The 25,522-nt window shown below is 36.1% G+C and overlaps 2 protein-coding genes and 1 long non-coding RNA gene across 3 annotated transcripts; 2 read left to right on the forward strand and 1 right to left on the reverse strand.

Moving 5' to 3' along the window:
• Positions 1-14: 14 nt before the first annotated feature.
• On the forward strand, positions 15-9,754 carry LOC117630700 (serrate RNA effector molecule). Its single transcript, XM_034363427.1, has 12 exons — positions 15-572; positions 1,811-1,926; positions 4,463-4,520; positions 5,417-5,491; positions 5,593-5,667; positions 5,742-5,789; positions 5,982-6,050; positions 6,146-6,946; positions 7,063-7,111; positions 7,977-8,257; positions 8,368-8,550; positions 9,229-9,754. Exons 1-12 carry the CDS (start codon positions 136-138, stop codon positions 9,287-9,289), a joined length of 2,253 nt encoding a protein of 750 aa, XP_034219318.1. The 5' UTR covers positions 15-135; the 3' UTR covers positions 9,290-9,754.
• Positions 9,755-11,557: 1,803 nt separating this feature from the next.
• LOC117631613 (molybdopterin biosynthesis protein CNX1) lies at positions 11,558-20,366 on the reverse strand. The gene is made up of 13 exons (XM_034364863.1): positions 20,007-20,366; positions 19,592-19,718; positions 18,780-18,910; positions 16,888-16,989; positions 16,668-16,751; positions 15,376-15,603; positions 15,009-15,199; positions 14,770-14,874; positions 14,308-14,616; positions 13,184-13,341; positions 12,973-13,079; positions 12,537-12,593; positions 11,558-11,899 (listed from the first exon to the last, which is right to left on the reverse strand). The coding sequence occupies exons 1-13, from the start codon at positions 20,211-20,213 to the stop codon at positions 11,681-11,683; spliced, it is 2,025 nt and encodes a 674-aa protein (XP_034220754.1). The 5' UTR covers positions 20,214-20,366; the 3' UTR covers positions 11,558-11,680.
• Positions 20,367-21,719: 1,353 nt separating this feature from the next.
• LOC117632693 lies at positions 21,720-22,578 on the forward strand. Its single transcript, XR_004586512.1, has 3 exons — positions 21,720-21,910; positions 22,024-22,150; positions 22,226-22,578. It is a non-coding gene; the product is annotated as an uncharacterized LOC117632693 (long non-coding RNA).
• Positions 22,579-25,522: the final 2,944 nt, after the last annotated feature.

Genomic DNA, 25,522 nt, shown 5'->3' on the forward strand with positions numbered 1-25,522 from the left:
CACCCGCGGCCTCTCATCAACTCTCTCTCTCTCTCTCTCCCATTAGTCATTTTAGTCATTGAGTCGTTTCAGCGTTTCATTCTATTCTAGGGTTTCTTCCACCCTCTCTCCGCCTTCTCCAAATCCCCAAACTCCATGGCCGAGATCATGAACATGCCGGTCGAGTCCTTGGACCGCCGTCGCGACCGCAAAGAGAAGTCCTCCGAAGACCCCCAATCGTCGCCGCAGCAAGAAGCACCGCCTCCGCCCCCGCCCCCTCCACCCACGCGAAGGCGCGACAGGGACGAAGGTCGAGACGATAGGGACCTCGACCGCCCTCCGAGTCGCCGGCCTGACTACTACGATCGAAATCGTTCTCCTCCGCCTCCGCCTATTCGAGAGAGGGAGAGAGATAGAGAGAGGGGCTATAAGCGCCGGAGCAGCCTCAGTCCTCCTCCTCCGTACAGGGACCGAAGGCACTCGCCGACTCGGAGGTCTCCACCGCCGCCGTTCAAGAGGTCCAGGAGGGAAGATGGAGGGTATGAGGGCAGGAGAGGGAGTCCCAGAGGAGGGTTTGGTCCTGGGGATAGGAGGTGAGTGTGTCTTGATGGTTTTTCCTGAGTTTTACTGGTGATCTTGGATGAGTGCTTTATTTGCTGTTAGTTTACTGAGAGATTGTGAGGGAATGACTTGAGTAGGTGCAAATTGAAGCATTGCCTGGAGATTTGAGAACATAAGCTGTGAATTATCCCCAACTACTTCCATCTATAAGACCCATATATCCACTGCGAGAGTTTTGCTGCATTTTGATGATTGAATCCTATAACAATGTTACAGGACCATACCACTTAAAGCGAAGTCATGGCACTGAATACATTGTCTCTATTTAATATTTGGTGAAGAATAGAATACAAAAGGCATCTATTCTTTGATTCATAGAATTTCTTCTGGAGGGGTTCTGTTTAAAAATTCAGATCCGAATATTTTGTTTTATGGATACGGGTCATCATTTGGACGATAGAATGATAAGGTCGTTGTGTTTGCTGTGATATTGTTCTTTTTGTTTATGTGAGAATTGTGTATTGCTACGTGTGGCTTGATTTTATCGTGTTTTAATCATCTTTGTGGCATTATCATGAGCTATCCCGTTGTAACCACTACTTGTTGTGTGATGGATAATGATTTATGTGTTGGTACAAACTATAAGAGACCTTTAATGATGAGAGACGTTTTCTATGAAATACCTTGCAATTCTGATTGATTCATTGAAAAATTGTAAAAGCTTGAAACTTAGAGAGGTTTTCATCACTTGTCCCTAAAAGTTAAATGTTCTATACAATTAGAAGGAATTATGAATTCAAAGTAGCATATACACCTGAATAAGAGTGATTATGTAAAATTGGTACCTCTAATTTGTTCTTGGAGAAGTAGGGGGTAAGTTGGTATTCTGTTTGTCATAACCAAAAGTTTTCCTCTATTCTTACTACACTTGCAATTTGTTTAACATGCTTATGTAAGTAAATATTTCCTTGTAACTAATAAGTAGAAAAAAGGCCTTAATGTTAGATGAGGAATGGGACCTGAAGGTGTCTCTTGCTATAGATGCACCTTTTGTTCTAAAAAATACCACCATTCCTGTAGTTCCATTTATGGTACCTTTTAATGCTTGTATTTTCTCTCATTTGCGTATATGTAGGAAATTTCTGCATATTTCTAAGAATCAGTTTATGGTTGGTTTTCCTAATATATATAGTTTGAAATATTTGGCTTTATATGGTCTTCCTGTGTCGAACTTCCTTGAACGTTGTTCCTTTAATCTTTTGATGCATAGGTTTGGATATGATTATACTGGATATGACCGTGAGATGGGGGGTAGACCTGGTTATGCTGACGAAAGACCTCATGGTCGGTATGGTGGACGGTCATCTGGTGGCTATGGTCCTCCTGGTAAGTTCCTAAATGTTTTTGCAGTTTTCTGTGGGTGTTTTGTAGTTTTAATACGATGAAATTCTTATTCATTAATGTGCTTAAGAGATAGCCAATTAAGTAGTTGTAAGATTACACATGATAAGATACTTTAACAAGTCTATAATATTTAAAGTCATGTAGTTTTCTTATGTGGTGAATTCTGGATGGGAGGTTCAGTGTTGAAACTAAGTGTCTTCAAAAATTAAACCATCTAAGATGACATTGTGTTATGGAAGGCTACACATGTTTTAGTTAGCTAATTGGATGGCACAAGAGACATGATAAATAAGGAAGCTTAGGCATGGTTTGTCTAGTTGTTAATCACTGCAGCATTAGATTACTAAGTGGTTTAAGTGTTTTCCTTTTCCTTTCCTATATGTTGTAATGGAGATTGTGTTATGGAAGGCTACACATGTTTTAGTTAGCTAATTGGATGGCACAAGAGACATGATAAATAAGGAAGCTTAGGCATGGTTTGTCTAGTTGTTAATCACTGCAGCATTAGATTACTAAGTGGTTAAAGTGTTTTCCTTTTCCTTTCCTATATGTTGTAATGGAGATATGGGTCCTTGATTATTGTAGAAGGATGGATATGGTTTACATGTGTGTTGCTCATATTTCTAGCTTATACATAAACTTTTCATTTCAGTCAAGGTATTTTGAAGAGTAATAGTCCGTTAGATATTCTTTCTAATTCAAAACATTGTCTGTGTTATGTATGTTGCGGGCCACCAACATGATTAATATTTGACTTACGTTTTTACTTGGCTTCAAATCATGACCTGCTTCTAGGTTACTAGCTCCTTTAGATAGTTGACTTCAATGCCTAATTTAACCGGTTTACCTGCATTCAAGCTCTCTTGACTTATGCTGCAAGTTCATTTTGGGTGAGTTCCATTGGCTGTTTATGCTGAAAATCATCGTGACATATCGGGAGATACATAACAGGACTAATAATGTGTATACATTTCTTTTTGACTTTTTAATAGTATTTGTTTCTTACTGTTCAGAAATCTAGGGCTGATCCATCTGTTTTAGATAAATTGGTAAATTCTTCATTGTTGGTGGGTTTGGTACATTGCTTGGTGATTTTTGGCAATAGATAGATTGATTTTATCAGTCATATACATATCGATACACTTGTACACATTGATACACATGTACACATGTACACATGTTTATTCATATATATATTTATTTCGACCAAAAAAAATTTCGTATATATATTTGTATAATATATTTTCATATATGAGTTATCTACTGCATGTCCTGCTGGATCACCTCCTGATAAAGGGAGTTTTCTTGGGGGCGGGTGGGGTTGCTCCAGCATAGTCACTTATGTGGGACGACATACAAGAAATCATTTGATAAGCTTCTTCCTGTTTCTCAATGAGGGTTGCTGATCAAGACAGTTCCTGATAGAACAGTTTTGTGTGTTTGTGTGTGTGTGGTTATAGTATGTTTATATTCATTTTTTTTGGATATAAAAAGTTATATACTTGACCAATTAATTTTGACATGGTGCCAAGTTTGATGCCATAAATTGCCCCTTGTTTTAAGGTAAGCCCAGTTTAATGTAAACATATATGTTGCCATGATTATTGTCCTTCTAGGTAACAATATTTCCACAAATAGCTCAACTTTAGTATTTTACGAACCTCTTGTTGATCATGTAATTCCGTAAGGTGCTAATGCATTTTCTGTAACCATTTGAGATTATCAGTAAGAGAAAATATGAAGACTCGAAAAGAGCATTTTTCTTTTGCTGTTTGATGCTTACTGGCTGGTCTACCTTTTTGTGATGGTAGTGTTTTTGCTTTCTTTTGGGAACTTGACCTCGGACTACTCCTTAATATTTTCAAAAGTGTTTTAAGGATTGCATTAAGGCTCTAACAGTTTAATCATGTGCACCTCCTTGGTACATCTCCTTTTCACCTTTATTGTGGACATATGAAATTTATTTTATGATTAGGAGGTGGTGGTGAAGAAAGTACTGGCAAAATTGGCACATTCTTAAGAAGTGGTTGTAAAATGATATATGGGATGTTGTTTTGAGATCTACCTATTAGTTCAGTTGAATGCTTTCTGGGGGTCGCGAGCGATTAGTGTTGGTGGAGGTGGCTGGTAGCATCAATATTTTCCTTAAATTGATTGGAGTTGTTGTTGAATGTTTGCCGAGGTGCTGAGATACTGGTGTTAGTAGTGCTATTAAGTCAAGGATAGCTTTGGTGTTCATGAGACGTTTGTGATCCTTACAACCCAGATGCTCGTATGTTAAACATGATTTTAGGGATTTTATTTGCATTTATCATTCACATCTATGGTATGTAGGTACAGATGCAAATTTTACTGTAAACTTAATTCATATTTTTGGTTTATGGTTGGATATCTGTTTGATGGTGATGTAATGTATTTTTTTTGCCTTGACGCTTACAAATTTCAGTTTTAACTTTTAACTTTTAAATGATCAAATATTTTTTATTTTTTTTAATTATATCTTTTCCCTTCTTCTTAGACTGGGATTCAGGACGTGGTGGTTTTGGTGATGCTTCCAGCACTGGGACTACCCAAAGGTTAGGATTTGATCCTGTACATTAGTTCTATTTCTTTTTAATAAATTCTGTTTAATTTATTTATCATTTCTTGTTTTGTTCGGTACATTTATGATATTATTCTTCGCAGATTCGGAATGAAAATTCAAAATCCTTTCTATTGTTTACTTATTACTATTGTATCATACGTAGCTAAACAATGTGTTTGGCATAGTTTATCTGTTTAATATAGTGGGTCCTGCTTATGTAGGCCATGACCAAGATCATGTTTATTCTAGATGAGTATGAAATTTTGAAATACCAGTAATTTGGAGGAAGCCCAAAATTGTTCTTGGTGCATAAACTAATCCACTCTGTCATCTGTCCTTGGCTGAAAGGAATTTAGTTTTTTTAGTTTTTTGTGTTTTTTGGGTATTTCAATGGGCTTAGAAACACAAATTTTCTTACAATGAAAAGAACACACTAGAGGCAGCATGAACAAGAAATCCATCAGACAACTGAAACGTAAGCCAGAAGACAAAAGCCCATAAAGCACCTAGTGGAAAAGTTCTCCCCAATCAAGTAGAATTACACTGAAAGGAATGCTCTTGAAATATTTTTTCTGAGATGACCAAATAATGTCATAATTTTCGAGCATGAGTTGATCTAAGATTGTGAAAAATGATATCATAATTTTCACTTTACCAATAGTGAAATCTAGGTGCTCTCTTTTCTATGGTTTTATAGTGAAATAAAATGAATATTGGAGGGTGGTGTTTTAGTTTTCTTTTTAAATCTGTTTTGCTCTCCCTTGTCTTTCAAATTGCAAATTCACATTTTGAAAAGTTTGATTGTTTATCGCCTCACTTTATTCAATGGAAGCTTGGGGCTATTTTATTTTCACTTAGAAATGTGACATACTGAATAATATTTTTCAGAGAAGGGTTAATGTCATACAAACAGTTCATTCAGGAGCTTGAAGACGACATTCTGCCAGCTGAAGCTGAGCGCAGGTACAGAACGGAGTAATGATATTGCTCTGGAGTTCTATTACATGGTCAACTTATGATTTTTTGAATAATAAGGGACTGATTTCAACTTATTGATGATACAGATATCAAGAATACAGGACGGAGTATATTACTACTCAGAAACGAGCTTATTTTAATGCTCATAAAGATGAGGACTGGTAATAGTGTTTTACATTGTTTCTTTCCTTTGGTTTACATGTGTCATTCTAACATAACTAGCTTTTGTCCGTAGGCTCAAAGACAAATATCATCCCACAAATCTACTCACTGTCATTGAAAGGTGTGCTCCTATTATTCAATCAAATGAAGTTTTTCTTTATTATGTATTTGAGCAGAATTTTTGTTGGTCAGAAATTGGTTTTTTTTCCTTCCCTTGTTGCAATTGTTCATTCAGTTTTGGGTGATTCAGTCTTACATACCTGGTTCTTTCCTTTTCTTTAATTTTAACTTCTTGGATTCAACTGTTATTTAGGAGGAATGAACATGCACGAAAAGTAGCAAAAGATTTCCTGCTTGAACTGCAAAGTGGGACCTTGGACTTGTAAGAATTGTCTACACTTTCTGTGCGTATTTGATTCTGCATCTTGTGTGTATTACAGCAGACTGATAGTGTTATTGTTTTTATTTTTTATGCAGAGGCCCAGGTGTCAATTCCGTGGCTCCAAATAAATCAGGACATACTAGTGAACCAAATTCTGATGATGAAGCTGACGTGGGTGGCAAGCGGAGAAGGCATGTCAGGGAACCAAATAAAGAAAATGATCTTCTTTCAGCTGCTCCTAAGGCTCACCCAGTCAGTTCTGAGCCCAGACGTATACAAGTTGACATTGAACAAGCCCAGGCCCTTGTTCGCAAACTTGACTCTGAAAAAGGAATTGTGGAAAACATTTTAGCTGGACCTGATAATGACAAAAATAGAGAAAAATTGCATGGTGGCTCCACTGGCCCTGTTATTATTGTACGGGGTTTGACATCTGTCAAGGGCCTGGAGGGCATTGAGCTACTAGACACCCTTATCACTTATCTTTGGCGCATCCATGGTTTAGATTATTATGGAATGAGTGAGTCAAACGAAGCTAAGGGTCTCCGGCATGTAAGAGCAGAGGGGAAGAGTTCCGACATAATGAGTAATGGAGCTGAGTGGGAAAAGAAAATGGACTTGCGTTGGCAAGAAAGGTTGCAGAGTCAAGATCCCTTGGAAATAATGACTGCTAAGGAAAAGATAGATGCCACTGCTTCTGAGTCCTTAGATCCTTATGTTCGGAAGATCAGGGATGAAAAGTATGGCTGGAAGTATGGTTGTGGAGCCAAGGGTTGCACAAAGCTCTTTCATGCTGCTGAATTTGTGCACAAACATCTTAAACTGAAACACCCTGAACTTGTGATTGAGGTGACTTCCAAACTGCGGGAGGAGCTGTATTTCCAGAATTATATGAAGTATGTTATCTATTTAAAAAAATAAATTATGCTAGTTGATAGCATGTTATATTTCTAATTCAAATTGTTATAATATTTTCTCTATATGGTTTTTTACAATATACTTTCATTCGCAGTGATGCAGATGCCCCTGGTGGAACTCCTATTATGCAGCAACCTGTACTGGTATAAATTTTTGAAAATTAACAAATTATTGTTTCTGGTACGGCTATGTATGTAATACTTTCCCTATCTATGCAACATTCATACTTGGGATCAAATTGGTAACATGATATCAGTTTTTTACCTCCCTCCTCTTTCTCTATATAATTCAAGGTTTTAATCTGGTAAATACTTGGGATATCAGAAACATACCAGCTGGCTATAGGTTTTTAATTGACTTTTGTTTTCAGTTTCAGTGGATTTTCCACACTGTATTTGTGTTTCCATACAAGAGGCAGATTCGATTTAGTATTCTACTGAGGATCCAAATATCATAATGAGTTGAACCATATGATCTATAATTATTCCAAGATAGAAATAATATTTTTAGGAAGACGAAAGCAGACTTTATTGTAGTTTTTACATATGAGTCCTGTTGTGTGTATAGTATTTTCTTTTATTAGAATTCACGTGCCATTTCTGTAGGACAGTGGGATTGTATGGGCATAGGTGGACCAGATCTGATTTTACTCTTATTTTCCTCTGTTAAAAAGTGCATAGTTTGTATCAGTATCTGCTTTGCTTTGTTTGTAGTTCATATGCCAATTGTGAAGGATCCCAGGAAGTGCATGGTTGGACCATATCTAACTTTCGCTAACATTCTCTACATTTTCTCATATATGTTCTTTGAAAAAAATAAAATAGATGTCAACAGATGTCTTAAGTTGCAGTGGTCTATTACAAGAACCAAGAACTTAACTTTTCCTAAATATTTTATCTAGTTTTTAAATGTTATTCAACTTCCAATCATCCATGAATGTCAGTTGATAATTTAATCTTTTTTTAGCATTGTACTTCATTGTTCACACATTGAATCTGTCATTTGTAGAGGGAAAAACCACAGAGACGTAGGCCAGGTGTAGAGAATAGATTGAAAGACGAACGTGGTAATCGTAGAGAACGAGAAAATCGAGTCAATGGTGGTGAGAGATATGATAGGTCTGATAACATGCAATCAAGTGAATTTCAGTCCAACAATGATGGTCCAGAAGGAGGAAATCTCGACGAACCAATGTTTGATAATTTTGGTGGACAAGGAGTACGTGTTGGTCCTCCTTTTCCATCAGATATACCCCCACCACCTGTATTGATGCCTGTGCCTGGTGCTGGGTATGTGCACAATTCTTGAACATTTTTTAGTTATGTTTGAAGTGCGATTGGTGTGTCACTCTTTTTTCGAGATCATATTATGTATTGGTTTTGTATTGTTTTCATTGCAGTCCACTAGGACCTTTTGTTCCTGCTCCACCTGAAGTTGCAATGCAAATGTTGCGAGAACAAGGTGGTCCTCCACCTTTTGAAGGCAGTGGTAGAAATGTGTGGTCTGGACCCCAAATGAGTGGGCCAGCCCCAATTCTTGCTTTGTCTCCAGCTTTTCGACAGGATCCTCGTCGTTTAAGAAGGTAACTTATGTGTGAAACATCATTGAAATGGAGGGTGTTCCTAACTGGATCTGGAGTTGTGTTTGAGCCAAACTGAATATATATTTGTTTTCTGGTTGAAATTATTAGCGAAGCTTAGTATATTCGTCAACAGTGGTTTCCGTTCTCCCTTATATTGGCTCTGCTGGTTTCCACTTTCCCTTATGTTTTTGGCAGGGAAAAATCTCGTACTACCACAAATGACCATAAATAATTGAATACAACTGGTGTGGATTATGAATGCTAAAACGAGTGCTTGGCTAGTTGTGGTTTTCTTTTTATTCTTATATTTTTCTGGTTGGTTTGTCTTTTTTCCATTATTTCATGTGAAATTATTTTGTGGTGTAAGTCTTTAAGGCTTTGTTTGCCCTATATGTGTTGGTAAGATTAAACCTTTTCTGGCATTATGCATCGTTGCATATGCCCCATGTGGGTCCCATCTTATGATGATTTTGTCAGTATTATCTGGTAATCTCGTGTTGAGGTTTAATTTTCACCCCTTTAGGGGTTTTTGAACTTGTTTGCCAGTTCTTCCGTTGTCAAACATGAAGATAGTATATGATATTCAACTATTGAATTTTGAATGCGAATTTTTTTGAATTTTGTTGTTGATTTTAAGGCTGTAGACAGGAATTGCTGACTGGCTTTCAATTTCTGCAGTTATCAAGATCTAGATGCCCCAGAAGATGAAGTCACAGTGATAGACTACAGGAGCTTGTAGATATTTTTATTGGCAGGTTGGTATAAGACTCGACTGTCATTGTTTCCAGGTAAAGGCAACTCCTGTAAAGTCCAACAAGATTAACCACTGCGACCAAATAAAACGAAAAGAAATGAGGTCAACCACTTGAAATTATTACATCGTAACTGAAGATTCAAGTTGTAGTGAAATCTTGTAGGATACCCTGCTACTCACTTGGAAACCACCGCACTTTTTTGTCGATGATGATGCTTCCGGCTGAGATAATATGTTAGGGATGTAACTCATGTTTTTCTTTTTTGCTTCACTTGATTTGCTGACAGGTAAAAACGATTATTGTTGAATTCCTGGTGGGAATATTGATGTGTCTTCGAAATCATATATCTCTGTAAATTGAAGTTGTAGACTATAAATTCCAGATGGTTTTCAATTTGTTTTAATTTTTTTCGGTCGTAACTTTCAATTTGTTTTCTGTCCATCTTTTTATCAAGGTAATTTTTGGATTCAGTTGATCAATGATTGATAATCAACTACAGATGAGGTGGTTCATTGTGATTTGCGGGAGTTTATGTTTTCTCAAGTATAAACCTTTTTCTCAAGGGTTATTCGTAGCAATGGTTCCTCAACTATACTCGAAGTTATATTTTGGTCATTTAACTTAAATATTAGTTGCAGAGGTCGCTCAATTGGGTGTTGTGTTGCCCCATTAGTCCCTATCGTCAAGTCTGTGACTTTTTCTGTTTAAAATGATGACGTGACAATCATCTCTTAAATTATTGATGGGAAAATGTGACTTTTCAGTTAGGATTATTTGTAACAATGATCTCTCAATTATATTCGGAGTTACATTTTGGTCACTCAACTCCAAAAAATAGTTATAGAGGTCACTCAATTAGGTATTGTGTTGCACCATTAGTCCCTTCCGTTAGAGAGACTTGACGGTAGGGACTAATGGTGCAACACAACACCCAATTGAGTGACATCTGCAACTAATATTTGAATTGAGTGACTAAAATGTAACTCCAAGTATAGTTGAGGGACCATTGCTACAAATAACCCTTTTCTTAAAGACAATTTTAAACTCTCACTAATCATTTTCCAGCTGAGTAACGGTTGTGTACTGATGGTTGGGTGGGTCTTGGAGTAGGGTAGAGTTTACTGCCAATTCCCTAAAGTAAAACGCAAGAACCCTTGGACCATCGAAGTGTTGTTTGTTGGCATCTCCCTCCCTCCCTCAAACACCAGCCCAGCACATTGTGAGATTAAAACACGGGTTCTGGTGACTGAATGCCAGAAATGCAACGGCCTCGCCAAATGACTATGCCTAATTGGGTGAGAAATAGGGTTTGGGATCTGGAAGGTTATGGAGGTAGATGTGGTTCATATGTCAACATTCAAAGGAGAAATTCTGGTTGTTTTTGCGTTTGTCATAACCATGCTCTCTGTTTCAAAATCCTTAACGAGATAAACTTTGCTATTACGGGTTCAGGAGTTTTTCTCTTCCAAACCCGCAAAACCATCTCTTAGCGGCCGTAAGCGCATATTCTTCCCTTTTGGAATTGCTCTCATATGTGTTGAGCTCTCATGTCACAAACATCTTGTCGAGCTTCTTCCAATAAAATATCTCACTTAGCATAGCGTAAAGCACCTCCAAAATACATTAGGAGCCGCAAGAATTGCAAAAATGCTCCCTTCCTCCGGACCAAGTTCCAGCAAGTTGAGAGCAAAATAAGAGTAGTTTGTGTCAACTACAGCCCCGACTTGCAGTTTATTTTCCATATCAATTCTGAATAAGGAACATTAGTCTTCTCATACGTTCGTTAAAATAAATTCATTTTCGATGGACTTGGGTCTGCCCTGCAAGAGTCAGACTAACCAGTGGAATTTCCGGGAGTGGGTACCATTAACCGGACTTAGTGACCGGAATCTCACATGGAACTGACACTGTCGATGTATGAAGTTCTGGACCAACGCTGAACCAGCACTCTGGTCAACCGCAGTTCAGCAAACATTTAGTGACGAATGACAGACTCCTGTCACTCATGCCAATTGGGGAAGAGCATACCAGTTATGCAAACGAGAATCTGTGCATTATTAAAATATATATATACACATGTTGTAGGTCAAAAGTTTTTAAGTATTTTGAAAAGTTGCCAGAGATGGAAGAATTGATATATATATATATATATATTTTTTTTTTGGGGGGCTTGGGGAAGGGAGGGGCCGGCGGCTAAGCAATGATTACTGGGGTTATATAAATAAAACGCAGGTCTTTTTATTATTGTAAACTTGTGAAGACATACATGTTTTATTTATTTATTATAAAGACAATTTTTACATTCTGTGAGATGCATAACAACAATACACAAGAAAGAAAGAAAGAAAGATGGCATGATATTTTATTCCTCCATATTACTGGCAACAAGAACAGCCGTGCTCTCTGCCAGTCGCAGAGGCCAACCTATGACTTTGTTCCCAAACATCCATGGACGCGGATTGTGCATGAGGGACATGTCGGGGATGTTTTTCTCTCTTGCCTCCCTTTATCTGCTTTAATCCATGTTTGAGGGCAGGCAACAACGCCTCCATGCACTCCGCAACCGCATTTGGATTTCCAGGCATGTTAATGATCTGAATATATGTATATAGTAAGAACAGAGAATTGCATAATTGGGGAATGGAACCAAATGATCCATAAGATCCAGATTTCTAAGATATTGAAAATTGACAAATCATTCAACACAAAATAAAAAAGACTACCATGAGAGGCATGTTCGAAATATACTTGAGCATCAATGTAACATCAACAATGTTGAAATGAAACTAGTGCATTTGAATTTGCATGACTTACTATTATTTGATTACACCGCTAAGAAGCAAGTTCGAAATATACTTGAGCATCAATGTAACATCAACAATGTTGAAATGAAACTAGTGCATTTGAATTTGCATGACTTACTATTATTTGATTACTCCGCTAAAGCTTCAGTTTTTCTGACTTTTATAAAGGATATAAAATAATTTATTTCTGTTCTTTTCATTCAAGATCCAACGTCCGCCTTTATAGAGACGACATGCTTCAAGTAAATTTAGAAACCACTGTTATGCTTAAAGTTCAGTCATTATGAAGCATTTATTGCAACAGTAATCATTACAACCCTTGAATTACTTCCCATGTTTATTTGAATATTCATCAAACTATAATTAACCATAATCATGATTTCCTACCTACCAATATGAAAGATAAGAATGCAAAATGAGGCCTTACCAATGTTGACCCTCTTATTCCTGCTGCAGATCGCGAGAGCATAGCAGTCGGTGTCACCTGTTTGAAACAAGGAAAAAGTGGAGTTTAAGCTAAACACAACCGTGATGCCAAGTCATCAACATAGGCAATTACATAACCACTCACTCAGTAAGTGTGCATGGATAAGATATTAGAATAACAGAAACTAAAGATATTAGGCACCAAACTCCCCCTTAAAAGTCTGCACTTACAAACTACAACACAGCACATCCATGCTAAAGAGAGGTAATAATTTGACTAACTTTAAATAATATTTTCATTCATTATCTAGTATTTCAGAGCAGATCCACCTCATTAGTTTTCATCTCCAACCAACTAAGATTGTCAACCAGCAATACAGTCAAAAGACATAGAAGTATAAATTGCCATACATATACTCTTTAAGTATGAAGCTTACTTTTAAACTCGCTTGCATCATGACATGAACAAGACCAGGTGTTTCTTTCTCAATCAACTGTTTGGTCGCTTCCGGGGTTACATCTCGTGGGGTGCAGCCAGTGCCACCTAAATTTGAGAAAATATAACTATTTAAAGAATTCAAGAAAACTGTATTAAAGAAGTTCTACTTTACCAAAAGAAACAGGCCAGCTAAAAAGCAAGAAAATCACCAAGGGTGAGGATGAGATCCATTTTATCAACATCACTCCATCTACTGAGAGCATCCTTGATTTGGCTCACATCATCCGGGACCACAGCTGTGGAAACAACCCTAGCTCCTCCCAACCTTTCTGAACAGGAATTTACAACAGAAACTCCCCTTGGACCGCTGCAAATTCAAGAACACTAAAGAAATAGTGGATGCAGGATGTAAAACAATGAAGAAGAAACATATAATCTGTTCAAATAAATTCTTACATGAAACAAAAATTCACAGAATTCAACCATAAAGGTTTGAAACTTCTTCTCAAACAAAGGATGCGTACATATCATTTTTCACATGTCGAAATGCTTGCTGAGAGAGATATAATTCTATGTTATGTGGTGTCAAGCATGAATGTTTCAGATACAAGCCCAAATGCTGGATTGGATTGGTCTGTTCTCTAAAAGTTTTTCCATGTTTTTGGGGTGTTTACTTACTAACCACAGCCGAGTTTTTTATACATAGGAAGAACATGTTTTACATTAAATTGTTGCAAAGCATATAGTGCATCACATGTTGTACTTTGACAAGGAGCAACATCAGCTTTGCCTTGTTTCTTTGGCATCTATTAAGTGACCTTCTTGAAACAAATATTCAAAAAGGAGTATCTAGATGCAGTTGAGTTTGATTACTATCTTCCTAACATGTAGAAAAATGTAACGATACTCTTTTGTACATTGAGCAACCAAAAGAAGACTTATTTCACAACTTATTGGGAAAAGGAGTAACAAAGTAATTTCTTTTAGGATAAAGGATCAATTGTTTAAAATAAATTTTTTTTTTTTTTTAAAGGTTAATCAAAGACTAAAATATTTCTCACAAGCATTTTACTTCAAAATTTAAAAAGAAAAGAAAACCACATATTTAGTTAAACATACTATCTTAAACTCAGGTAACCAAACTACTATGAGCAGCGCCCTTATCCAATAAGCATTAAGTATGCACACAAAATAAAGAGATGGGGAAACAAAATATTCTGAGGGCTTTGTATGTTTTCACCATGTGTCAAGTATTACAGGCCATTATCAGAAATTGCCATATAAGGGCATCCGTATCTCAACATAAGTAGGTATGTAGATGTAGGTATCATACCTTCTATCAGGCCCAGCCCCTGATGCAACAGTATCACTCACTGTAAGAATAGCTACTCTAAACTCGGCATTCTGCGACTCAGCTACAGTTGTTTCTTGCATTTTAAATCTTTGTAAAGGAGATGCTGAACCTGGTGATGAGGAACTTTCGAAAATAGCAGTACTACTTATATCAGAAATGATGATAGCTGGCACGGAAGTCCCAGCAGCTATTACATTGCCTGTTGCTGGCAACTCCAACAAAGCATTAGCAGACTTCATACTTAAGATCCGACTGCTTCTCTGGTGGCCAGTACTCTCAGCAACAAAGCTGAAATGACAAGAGACAATTCTTGTTTTTCTAAATGTTCTTAATGCTACTGAGAAGGTTAAAACAGAAGGCACTTTGAGGATCCAATTAAGTCCCAACTCTGAAAGAAACTAAAATGAACAACTAATACAGCAAATTCCTTAAACAACGTACCCAGGATTTCCAAATCCATCATTTAATTCCCATCTAATGATAGCACGATGGAATTCTGGACGAGTGGGATCTGTCTTTACAGGCTGGAGAAGACGAGCGTGTACTCTACATGTAGAAATATAAAAAATATAAGGATGGCTGTTGTATATATGAATAGCTTAACAGAACCACTCCAGTAATAAGGGGGACAATAGAGAGAGATAACAAATAATTAGAAATTCTTCAGAATTTTCAGCAACCTCAAAAGATGAGGATTTGCCCATCCAGCAAGGCGGCGGATGGTGGGTACCACAAACAAATGGAAGCAGACTAGAGAGCTAACTGGATTTCCAGGCAAACCGAATGCAAAAATTTTTTTCATTGTCATACTCTCTGCAGGTTCAGAATTGATCTCCGCAAAATTCAAAGGTTTCCCTGGTTTCATCCAAACCTGAAGAGCCAGTTAAATACCAAACTAACATGATATCATATGATATATAACTATATCGAACCACTTTTCAGTTCAACACAGCATCACAATTGACATTTGGTTCCACCAACCATCCTATGAGGGTATAAAAAGTTTTAAAGTAAAATCTACAAGCAATGACTGCAGAGTCAGTCTACCTTACTGAAATGCACTGTCCCTCTCTTTCGAAATAGTAGTTTGACATAGTCCTTGTCTCCCATGGAAACACCTCCAGATGTAAGAAGAATATCAACTCCAGAGGATATGACAGTATTCATGATATTCTCCAGTACTTCTTCATCATCTCTAGCAATTCCCAAGTCAATAACTTTGCAATGATGCTGTACTGAAGCTGCCAGTATCATAGCACGGTTGGAGTCCCTAATCTGCACAAGAACTTGATCAGCCTATTTGCTAAAATGTGTAGATACTACATGATGGGTAGCAACATCCTTGATATCAACCCATGATAATACAATCTAATAAATCCTAAATGCAAAATAACTACCCTTGTCTCGTACTGTGATGACCATAGAACAATTTTTTTTCTTTCTTTCTGCCAATATAATCTCTGAACATTAGTAAGTAAGATCTTGATGAAGCAGGACACTCTCTTATTTTTAAAGGCCAACACTTCCTCATTGCGTCCTTAATCATACTGAAGCCTGAAAGAATCAGCCTAACCCCAAACCAAAGAAGGAAATAAGTATGACTTCATTGACCATTAACCTAATAAGAAACCTAACTGATGCAGGACGCGTAGGACCTAAATTTATTAGTTTCCTAATATATTTGTTAGTTTCCTAGATTCTCTAGTTTTCCAAATTCTAGTAGGATTTCTACTTTTCCAGATTTCCAGATTACTAGTTTTAAGTTTCCTATTCTATTTGGGTTAGGATTTCTGTTTAAGCAAGGGATTTTTATCCTATTATGTCTAGGTTTTAGTTTGCTATAAATAACCCCATGTAGTTCTTTAAAATTCAGATTTGAATGTTGAGTAAAGCTTTTCCTAGAACTCTCTGATTTCGTCCCTTCGATCTATATTTTCTTCTCCTCTATCTCCGATATTCTTCTTTGTTCTACTGTTTCTGCCCCTCATCTTGTCTCTTCGATCTATATTTCTTCTCCTCGATCTCTTATATTCTTCTATGTTCGATTGTTTAAGTGCTTAATCTAATACCTACGGCTGTACTACATCACTAACATTTTGAAGTTTTAAGCTGTGTTTAATGTATAATTTTCCAGCCAATAATGGCTTAAAGCTTACATTTAAAAGCCTTGCCCTGGTACCTAATTGTTATTTGTAGACTTTTTAAAACTAGATTGGTCCCTCACTATTTACTGTGAATTTATTTATTTTTGGTACTACAAAGTGAAAGAAATTAATCATTGGAAGAGAGAGAGAGAGAGAGAGAGAGAGAGAGAGAGAGTTTCCAATAGCTTCCAGTACCTGGCCACGACTTAAACAACCTGTTGTTGGCTCTACAAGTTCATCTCCTGTGGAAAGCACACCAATTGTTGGGGCGGGATAAACCTACATGACATATTAGCTCTCAGCGTCAATCTGTCTTATTTCTTGATAGGAAATACAAGTTTCATTAATAAGACAAATACATGACACATTAGCTTTCAATGACAATCCTTAACACAAAAGTAAATATTTTTAATACCTTCACCACTGTCGCTCCCACAGTAGCAAGCAAACCAATTTCTGATGCACCAATTCTTTGCCCAGATATCAATACTATATCATCTTTCTCAATATCACATCCCTAGAAAACAAATTTTCAAATAGGCTTTAAAATTTCAGTAGATCAAACAAGTATTGCAAGTTTGCAAAATGTATATATTTGTTTCTTATTAGATCATGATAGCGAACCAAAGATGGAAAGACAAATGAATATATTGATCAAGGAGCCATGCTAGAGAGTTCCAAAAAAACTTGAAATACACCAAATCTTTATTTTCCACTTTTAGCCCTCGGTCAAACCCATAACACATTAACTGTCCATCTTTCTTCCATTATTCAATTGGAGCTATACGGTCAGACCAGGTTGTCTTCAATCAAGTTTATCTACTAAAGGAACTAATAACACTAAGCCTCCCATGGCCATTTTATCGACCAGTGTACCATCAGAAGGAGGTTGTCCTCAGGCAAGTTTGAGGACTGTCTTGATAATTGCTGTATTGCTAATTTGTGGCACCTTTCTGGTTTTGCTCCTTAGAGTAGTGTTTGATTTGCTTTCCTTGGTGGTGGCTTTGGTGCCAGCCTGGAAGATTCTTCAAACATAATAGTATAAGCAGAACAAACACTCAAATGTAGTGCAGAAACTAAAGAGATTCAAGTTTGAGTGTTTGTGTCCTTATTACTCGGAGCTGCCAGTGGTATTTTCATATTTGGGAATGTTTGGTTGCAGGACTAGTTCTAGTATCTTGGCTTATTCTAATCTTGATTGAGTTTAGTATGGGTATACTCAGTTGTTAGAAGTCCTTGTCTGAATACGATTTCTCTAGTTGCCCTCATTGTACTATGAGTTGCCTCTGTATAAGGAATTCTTTGTCTGAGCAACATAGAAAACTTAAATTAATGAAATTTCAGATTTTTGCTTCAGGTTAATGGTGAGATGCCATTTAAGTTCCAGGTGAGACTCCTAGGAGGCCTTAGATAAATTCTAAGGTTTTGTTCTTCTTTCTCTACTTCCTACTTTTACCCGGCAAGTGATCCAACCTATCTCAACCCAATTACCACAAATCAAATAAAGTGTTACCCCTTTGAAATCTTTGGATATGGAAGTCCAAAGAGAAGCTAAAATGGCAATTTTACTTCAGATCCAACCAGCTCTTCACTTCTTCCTACAGAAGTCCTCACATTTCAAGCAATACCTAGACCTGAATACACCCTAAAAATCCTATTCTGCAAACCCCAATACCACCCGAGATGAAAAATAAACGCACCTAAAAGCAAAAAATAAAGGAATCAAAATACTGTTCAAGGTTGAAAAGACCGGAACAGCAACCATGTGCCTTTCAAGTCTTAAGTCATAAACTATCTAAGAAGCCTCATTTTACCATCAATTCATCCCAAAGCTCAAATACCCTTTAGCATTATATCCTAAAGGTAACCAAATTTATAGTAGGTAAACTAAATACAAGAGTTGTCCCTGCATCACAAAAGCACAGAAGTCGGGTCCACAAGTGAAAACATCACAAAGTCCTCGTTCCTTATAAAACTTAGAAAAATAAAACCGTTTTATTAGAAAAATAAAACCTTCCAATAAGTACCTTTGCAACTTTGTTCACAAAGTGCAAGAAACTAGGTCAGCTAATGTGTCTTAAGAGTGAAAATATCTATCCATGCATTTCACCATGATAATTTGAGAAAAAGAAAGTAACTGGACGCATTACAAATGAGATAAGTAAAAGTAAATTATATTAGTGACTCTGGTTTTATATAATAATAAAAAATTTGAACAGTGAACATTGTGTATATGCATATCTACTCCACTGCACAAAATTCTGACATTTTAACTCTCATAACTTTAAGCAAGGAATGATATCATACCACTGGACGAATATCAACTCCTTTGCTTGTTTGTGCCAATATTCTTACTTTCCTTGATTCAAGTGAAAGCCCTTCAATTTGTTCAGTGTCCTCAACTTGTACAACTGCATCAGCACCATCAGGTATTTGTCCTAAAAGAAAGCACACCAGAAGAACAGGTTAAAAGCAAAAAGACCAATATGTTGGGAGCAAGAACGCCTTCAGAAAGACCGACTAATGATATCTATGGTAGAAAATTGAGAGTATGACCAAACGTTGAAAAATCACTTTATGATCACAGAAAAACTGAGCAGTCAGTGAATTCATCGATCCAGGTTTTCTAGAAAGATTATTTATACATGTATATATAAGATGTATAATACTTTGAAAACTAGTTTTTAGGAAATGTACAAGTAATATGAATAAACCATGAACCAAACAAAAACATAAATAAATCAACAATAAGGTAGAAAATCAAATAATTTATCTAGAATGCACTATTCTCACAGAGTGGCTCATTTGAAATTGTCTAGCGAGCCTGGACTTGACATACTATTTATTTTCTGTTGGAGTACATTACAACACTATGGTAGCTTTTGTTTGTAATTAATTAAATGTCAGCTAGATCATTTGATCAAATAATTCAACCCATTAACCATAAAATCTTTAATTTTCTTTCCTCAAAATGATATTTGACCTTCCCTAGTATTGCATACTACACAACTAACCACCAAAGAAAAAAGGGTCAGAAATACAAACATTTCCAAGGCATCCATACAACTGACAAATTAAATCTGTATTTTTTTTCATATTAAAGGGAAAAAAGGGCAAACCTCCAGTGGAAACATATGCTACAGTTCCAGAAGTGACGGTGATGCCAAGTCCATCGTCCCCAGCTCTTGCTTCAGCAATCACAGGATACTCACCAGGCCCATCTGAAGCTACCACTGCATATCCATCCTGAGCATGTCCGCCAATTCATATACAACCCCAAAAAAAAAAAAAAAAAAAAAAAAAAAAAAGTCAACGCAAGCATTCCAATTCTCAAAAATATTAATTGAATCCATAAAACTATGAAAACCCATGTTAATTGGTCAGTTTAGAGACTCAAACAGAACACTTAATAGTAAATATTAAGATTTTAAATATACATATGAAAAAACACAAATCGTATTTACATATTATTCAATATTATTCAAAGAAGTGAACAATTTCAAATAAAACAGTAATGAGTTTCTTTCTGGTAACCTTGACGGAGGCAGGGTAGGGAGGCAAAGGGTCTCTGGCGCGAATGTCCTCGGCCAGCACCTTCCCAAGCGCATCGTGGAGGGGCACGGTGATAGGTGGCAGCGGCTGGACCACTCTCAGCACTGTTTCTAGAGCTTCTTCTACTGAGACCACTTCGGGTTTGGTGCTACTGTCGGTAACTCCAGTTTCTCCGCTCGTCTCCCCCATTTGGGACTGTCGAGTAACGCAGGGGTCGCTCGCGTTTTGAATAATAAGGTGTGACTATTGAGCAACGCAAGGGGCGACTACGAAGAGAGGGTTTTGTTTTTGGGTACGAAGTTTGACTATTTTATCACAGCATCCATATCTAAACAAAACATCCCCATCCACTTTGGGAAAATGATCTTTTCTTCTTTTTTGTTTTTTATTTTTATTTTTTAATGGTAAATCATCTTTTATCTATACATATAAAGTAAAAGGCAGAGAATAGTGAAACATTTAAAATATCAAAAAATGCCTTTGGTTAATTCAAAAATTAAAATTTGAAATTTTATTAATAAATAAGGATAATATGGTAAATTCATATTTTTTCATATCAAAAAAATTAAAATTAAAAACAAAATAAGATAATAGGTCATACTGTTCTTAATTCTAAAAATAAATTAAAAAATTCACGGATGTGCCAAGGGGCTAGTAAGGTGATAATATATTCTCGTGGTATAAAATAGCACAAGGAATGCATATACAATAAAAAAAATTAGCCTCTTCGCCTCGCTTCCGCGCCTGCGAGAGGTTTTTTTTTTTGTTTTTTAATTTAAAATTTATTTTAGAATTAAAAAAGATAATGAGTAGTTGTGTTTCATAAAAATAGGATCAATTATCTTAATTTTCTTTTAATTTTAATTTTTTAAATATGAAAAAGTGTGAATTTACCATATTATCCTCATTTAATTAATAATTTCAATTCTTAATGTTTGTATTAACCAATGGCATTTTTTGATATTTTGAATGTTTTATCATTCTTTGCCTTTTGCTTTATATATATATATATATATATATTAAATAGTCCTAATCTCTTGGACCACAGGAGTCCAAGAGATTGTGGTCACTCACCGTTGAATATTAATCCAATGGTTCAAAAAAGTTTCTTAAAAAGAGTGCAAGATTGAGTGAATCGTTGAATTTACATCCAACGGTGCGTGACCACAAATTTCTTGGACTCCTGTGGTCCAAGAGATCATGACTGATATATTTAAAAGCTAAAATGTAAAAACAAGTTTAAAGAGTTAGTTTTTTTTAATTAAAAAAAATTATATAAGTCGAATTTGAGCCATCGCATGTCTACAAACTCGTGAGAGCAAGGTCTACCCCGCAACTCAAATTCCCAAAACTTGTCCCCAAAGAAAAGCGACCATTATGCCCTTACCCCTGAGGTAAAAAAATGTTAATTAATATTTGAATTTCAAAACTTTAAGAAAATTTTGGGACGGGATGTTACAAATTGAACCAAAACCAGAGAAAACAAGTTGGAATTCAAACATTTGAAATATGGGTTAATTACAATTTTGGTCATTGGGGTTTGGCCCGATTTTAATTTCGGTCACCGCACTTTTAATTTTTCGATTTTGGTCATTACATCTTGCATCGTTAACAAATCAAGTCCAATTGGGAATTCCGTCAGTTAAGACACATGTGATGTGTGTGTGCTGGGGTATTATTACCCTTTCGCCTCAAGCGCTTAATCAAAAAACCATTTTCGAGAGCAACTTTTCCCCAAAAAAGTGTTAGGGTTCTGGAATTTGGGGAAAAGGTTGGTCGATTTCGAGGTATAGGGTTCGATATTATCCAATTGATGAAGATTTAATAGGCGAAGTCACGATTTGAAAGGGAATCATCAATTCATGTAGGAATTCATCCATTTTGGGGTAATTTCTTGTCTGATATGGTTATATGTCAATTTCAGTTTCTAAATTTGCTTATTTCTTGTATTTTTTATTTTTTTTATTTCAATTCTTACAATTAGGTTTCTTTCTTGTAGTTTGCAGATGTCTACTTCATCTTCTCATGGATTGAGGTGCCTTTTATGTGGGGTTGAAATGAAATTACTTCTATCAACTACAGAACAACATTACAACAAATATTTTTGGAAGTGTACAAGGAAATATGTAAGGCATGGTTTTGAATCAATTTTATTTTATTATATGGATGTTGTGGTTATGTAAAGTGGTTGTATGATGTAGGGAGGTGTTGGATGCAAAGGTTTCGTATTGTGTAATGATGTTGACAACACCAAATGGAGGGAAAATATCATCTTTAAAGACTCACAACGGATGGAAAACAATGGTAGCAAGGGTGTGGTGTTTCAATCTATGTAGCTACAAGTTGGAGATGTTTTGAATATGCTGAAAGGAATAAAAGAGATGTTGATCATTTGTATCTTGATTGTTGTCAATGTTGTTTTCAATTTAGTTATATAAAAAAATGAGGTGCTTAGATGGTGCTTCAATTTGGGTAAAGACATGTTTTGGTTGTAACATTCTGCTCAAATGTTTTGGTTGTAACATTGTGATCAAAATTTGTGGAAAGACATGTCTCAGAGGTTGTAAATTTCTAGTCATGAAGTGAAAACATTTAGCTCTTGTTTTTGTTGTTATATTCTTTGGCTTAAATGAAATGAAATGGAATGAAAACATGGTGTAGTACACAAACCAACATACGCATGTTGTTGTGCACAAACTTGGACATGAGTCACAAAATAAGCAAAAATACAGTGTCTTTAGAAGCAACATACATATGCTGCAGTACACAGACTTTGTCATGATTCAGAAAACAAGCCAAAATACAATGTCTTTAGAAGCAATATACACATGCTGCAGTACACAGACTTGGCCCTAGTTCCCAAAATAAGGCAAACTACAATATCTAGTTTAGGTAGTACACAGACTTGGACATGGTTCACAAAATAAGGCAAAATACATATCCTGAATTATATCAGTCTACATCAAAAAGTCTCATCCCTTTAAAAATCAGGTCTTCTCCTTCTTCGGAATAGGCATGCCTTGCTTTTTAGTAGCTGCCTTTCCTAGTGGTTTCCATGGAGCAAAATTTCTAGTTTGCCTTAGTCCACTAGAAGCATATGCATTCTGACTTTGACTCTGGCAGCATTCCATAACAAATCTTTCAAAGTCTTTCCCTTATGCAATGTTTTGAAATTCCCATAAAGATGTCTGACACACCATCTATGTTCTGTTTCAGGCACAAATAAATCAAATTCAGTATTTTATCCCTATAATATTTAACTAAGCATATTAAACCCTAAAGATTAAACTAAGAATATAAAAAAACATAGAATATTAAACTACCTTTTGTCGGTCTAAAATGAAAGTCCATCAATGTTCACTAACATGACCCAAATCCTCAATAAGCAATTGAAGGAACCAACACCATGTTTCTTTGGTCTCCAATTAAGCCACAACATAAGCAATTGGGTACATATTGTCATTTGCATTAATACTCACTGCCATAAGTAATTGACATAGTTAGTGCAACATAGATTCACATGTTTTGAATAATAAATTGCCCTATGATAATATAGTTATAATAAGAAAAACAGAAGATGATTCATACCTTGGAATGTGTTCTTCAAATGACACCCATCAACACCTATGATAGGTCTACATCCAGCTAGAAAGCTTTTTTTGCTGGCATCCAAACACACATAAAGCCATTGGAAATAAGGGGCTTCAATTTTCATCATCATAGCGTTGCCCACATTGGTTTCCCTAACCTTTGCTGTAACACCCCGACCCAACAAATTGTTTCTATTTAATTATTTAATTTTGTAATTACATTTTTGCCCTTGGGGATAGGGGCATTTTAGTCACTTTTTGTTTGGAAAGGAATTTGGGGAATTGAGTAGTACCATTGCGTAGAGCTCGTGAATATGAGTTCATAGGCAGGCGGCAGGTTCAATTCAGAGTGAAAACGAAGAAGTTATGATCTACATAAGTGTAGTGGTATAATCGTAAATATTGCGAAGTCCCAATTTAAGTATAAGACCCGATTCCTTTTTTTTCCTGGTATTCACTCTCTCTCTCTCTCTCTCTCTCTCTCGCTCTCTCTCTCTCTCTCTCTCTTTCTCTCTCTCTCTCTTCGCGATGAATGGTAATGTTGTTGCTTCCCATTCAAATTTCAACGCTGTCTCACCTTAGTTGCAATCGCAACCTAAAAAGAAAAAAAGAAAAGAACATATATATGGAGCTATGTCTACTGGCATACGTCTTGTTGACCAAATGATCAGGTATACTGCGCCACGTATCATCCTCTCTGCCGTAAGTTGGGGGCGTCCATAACATAAAGTTATTACTTTCACATCTCTCTCTAGATATCTTTAGATAGAAAGCGAGAGAGAGAGAGAGAGAGAGAGAGAGAGAGAGAGAGCAACCTGATTGTGCGTCACATGTGCTCTAAAGGCCGCACTCCACCTTTCTTCCCAACACTTGGTCCATTTGTATTTGTAAATCGCATGAAAGCCCAAATCTCTTGTCCAAATCGGTCATCCAAACAAGCCCTTCATTTTTAAAAAAAAAAAATTTGGAGACTAAAATTTTCACAAACAAAGAAATTCCACATAAAATTAAGGGTGTATTCAGTTAAGATTCTAGAGCATTTTAAAAGAATTTTTTTAAGTGCCAAATTTCTTGAAACTCTGGAACTTTTAGATTTCACATAGACTTGAGAAGAGTTCTATATGATTTTATTATAAGATTTGCATGGCTTTTATTCCAGACTTCTATAATTTCTTTAAAGTGCTGCTAAATGAACCCTAAAATTAACTTAATACATCCTACTACAAAACTATTTATTGAATTACTAATTTATCCTAATATAAAATGACCAAAAAGGATATATTTAATTGTAAAACAAATATAATTATAATAAGTACACCCAACTCACCATCTTCAACCCTAATCAAAGAAAATGTTGTCACATATTGATTCCAGTATGCAACTAATAAAAGAAAATTAACAAAAATAAAAAAACAAAAGAAACCCTACCACCTTGGCTTCATTTATACTTATGGCATGTTTAGTAATCCATAATTAGATTAGAAGAAATTGAATTGAGAATGAATTGAATTGAGGAGGAGTTGGATTGTGGAGAATTACCAGATTCCTATTGAAGTTTTTTACTAAACCATATGAAATTGGGGTACGAGTGGTACTAATTACTAAAATGTCCTCGATGTTGGGTTAAAGTAGATGTCAAATTTTGAATTTTGAAAATTGTGTGAGGATATAATAGGTAAAAAATATGAATTCCTAATGGGTTATTTCTCCAGGAATTAGAATACTACCTCTCACCCACGAATTGAATTCCTTCAAAATCCGGAATTCAATTCCTAATTTTGTGTGGGTCCCCTTTACTTTTCAATTCCTTGATGTGAAGTAAACACAGAAATCCTCCATAGGTGGAATTCAATTCCTGATTAGTAAACACACAATTAGTTTCAAGAGAGGGCAACATTCATCTTCCAT

Source organism: Prunus dulcis, chromosome 6, assembly GCF_902201215.1.
Source record: "Prunus dulcis chromosome 6, ALMONDv2, whole genome shotgun sequence".
NCBI classification, from domain to species: domain Eukaryota; kingdom Viridiplantae; phylum Streptophyta; class Magnoliopsida; order Rosales; family Rosaceae; genus Prunus; species Prunus dulcis.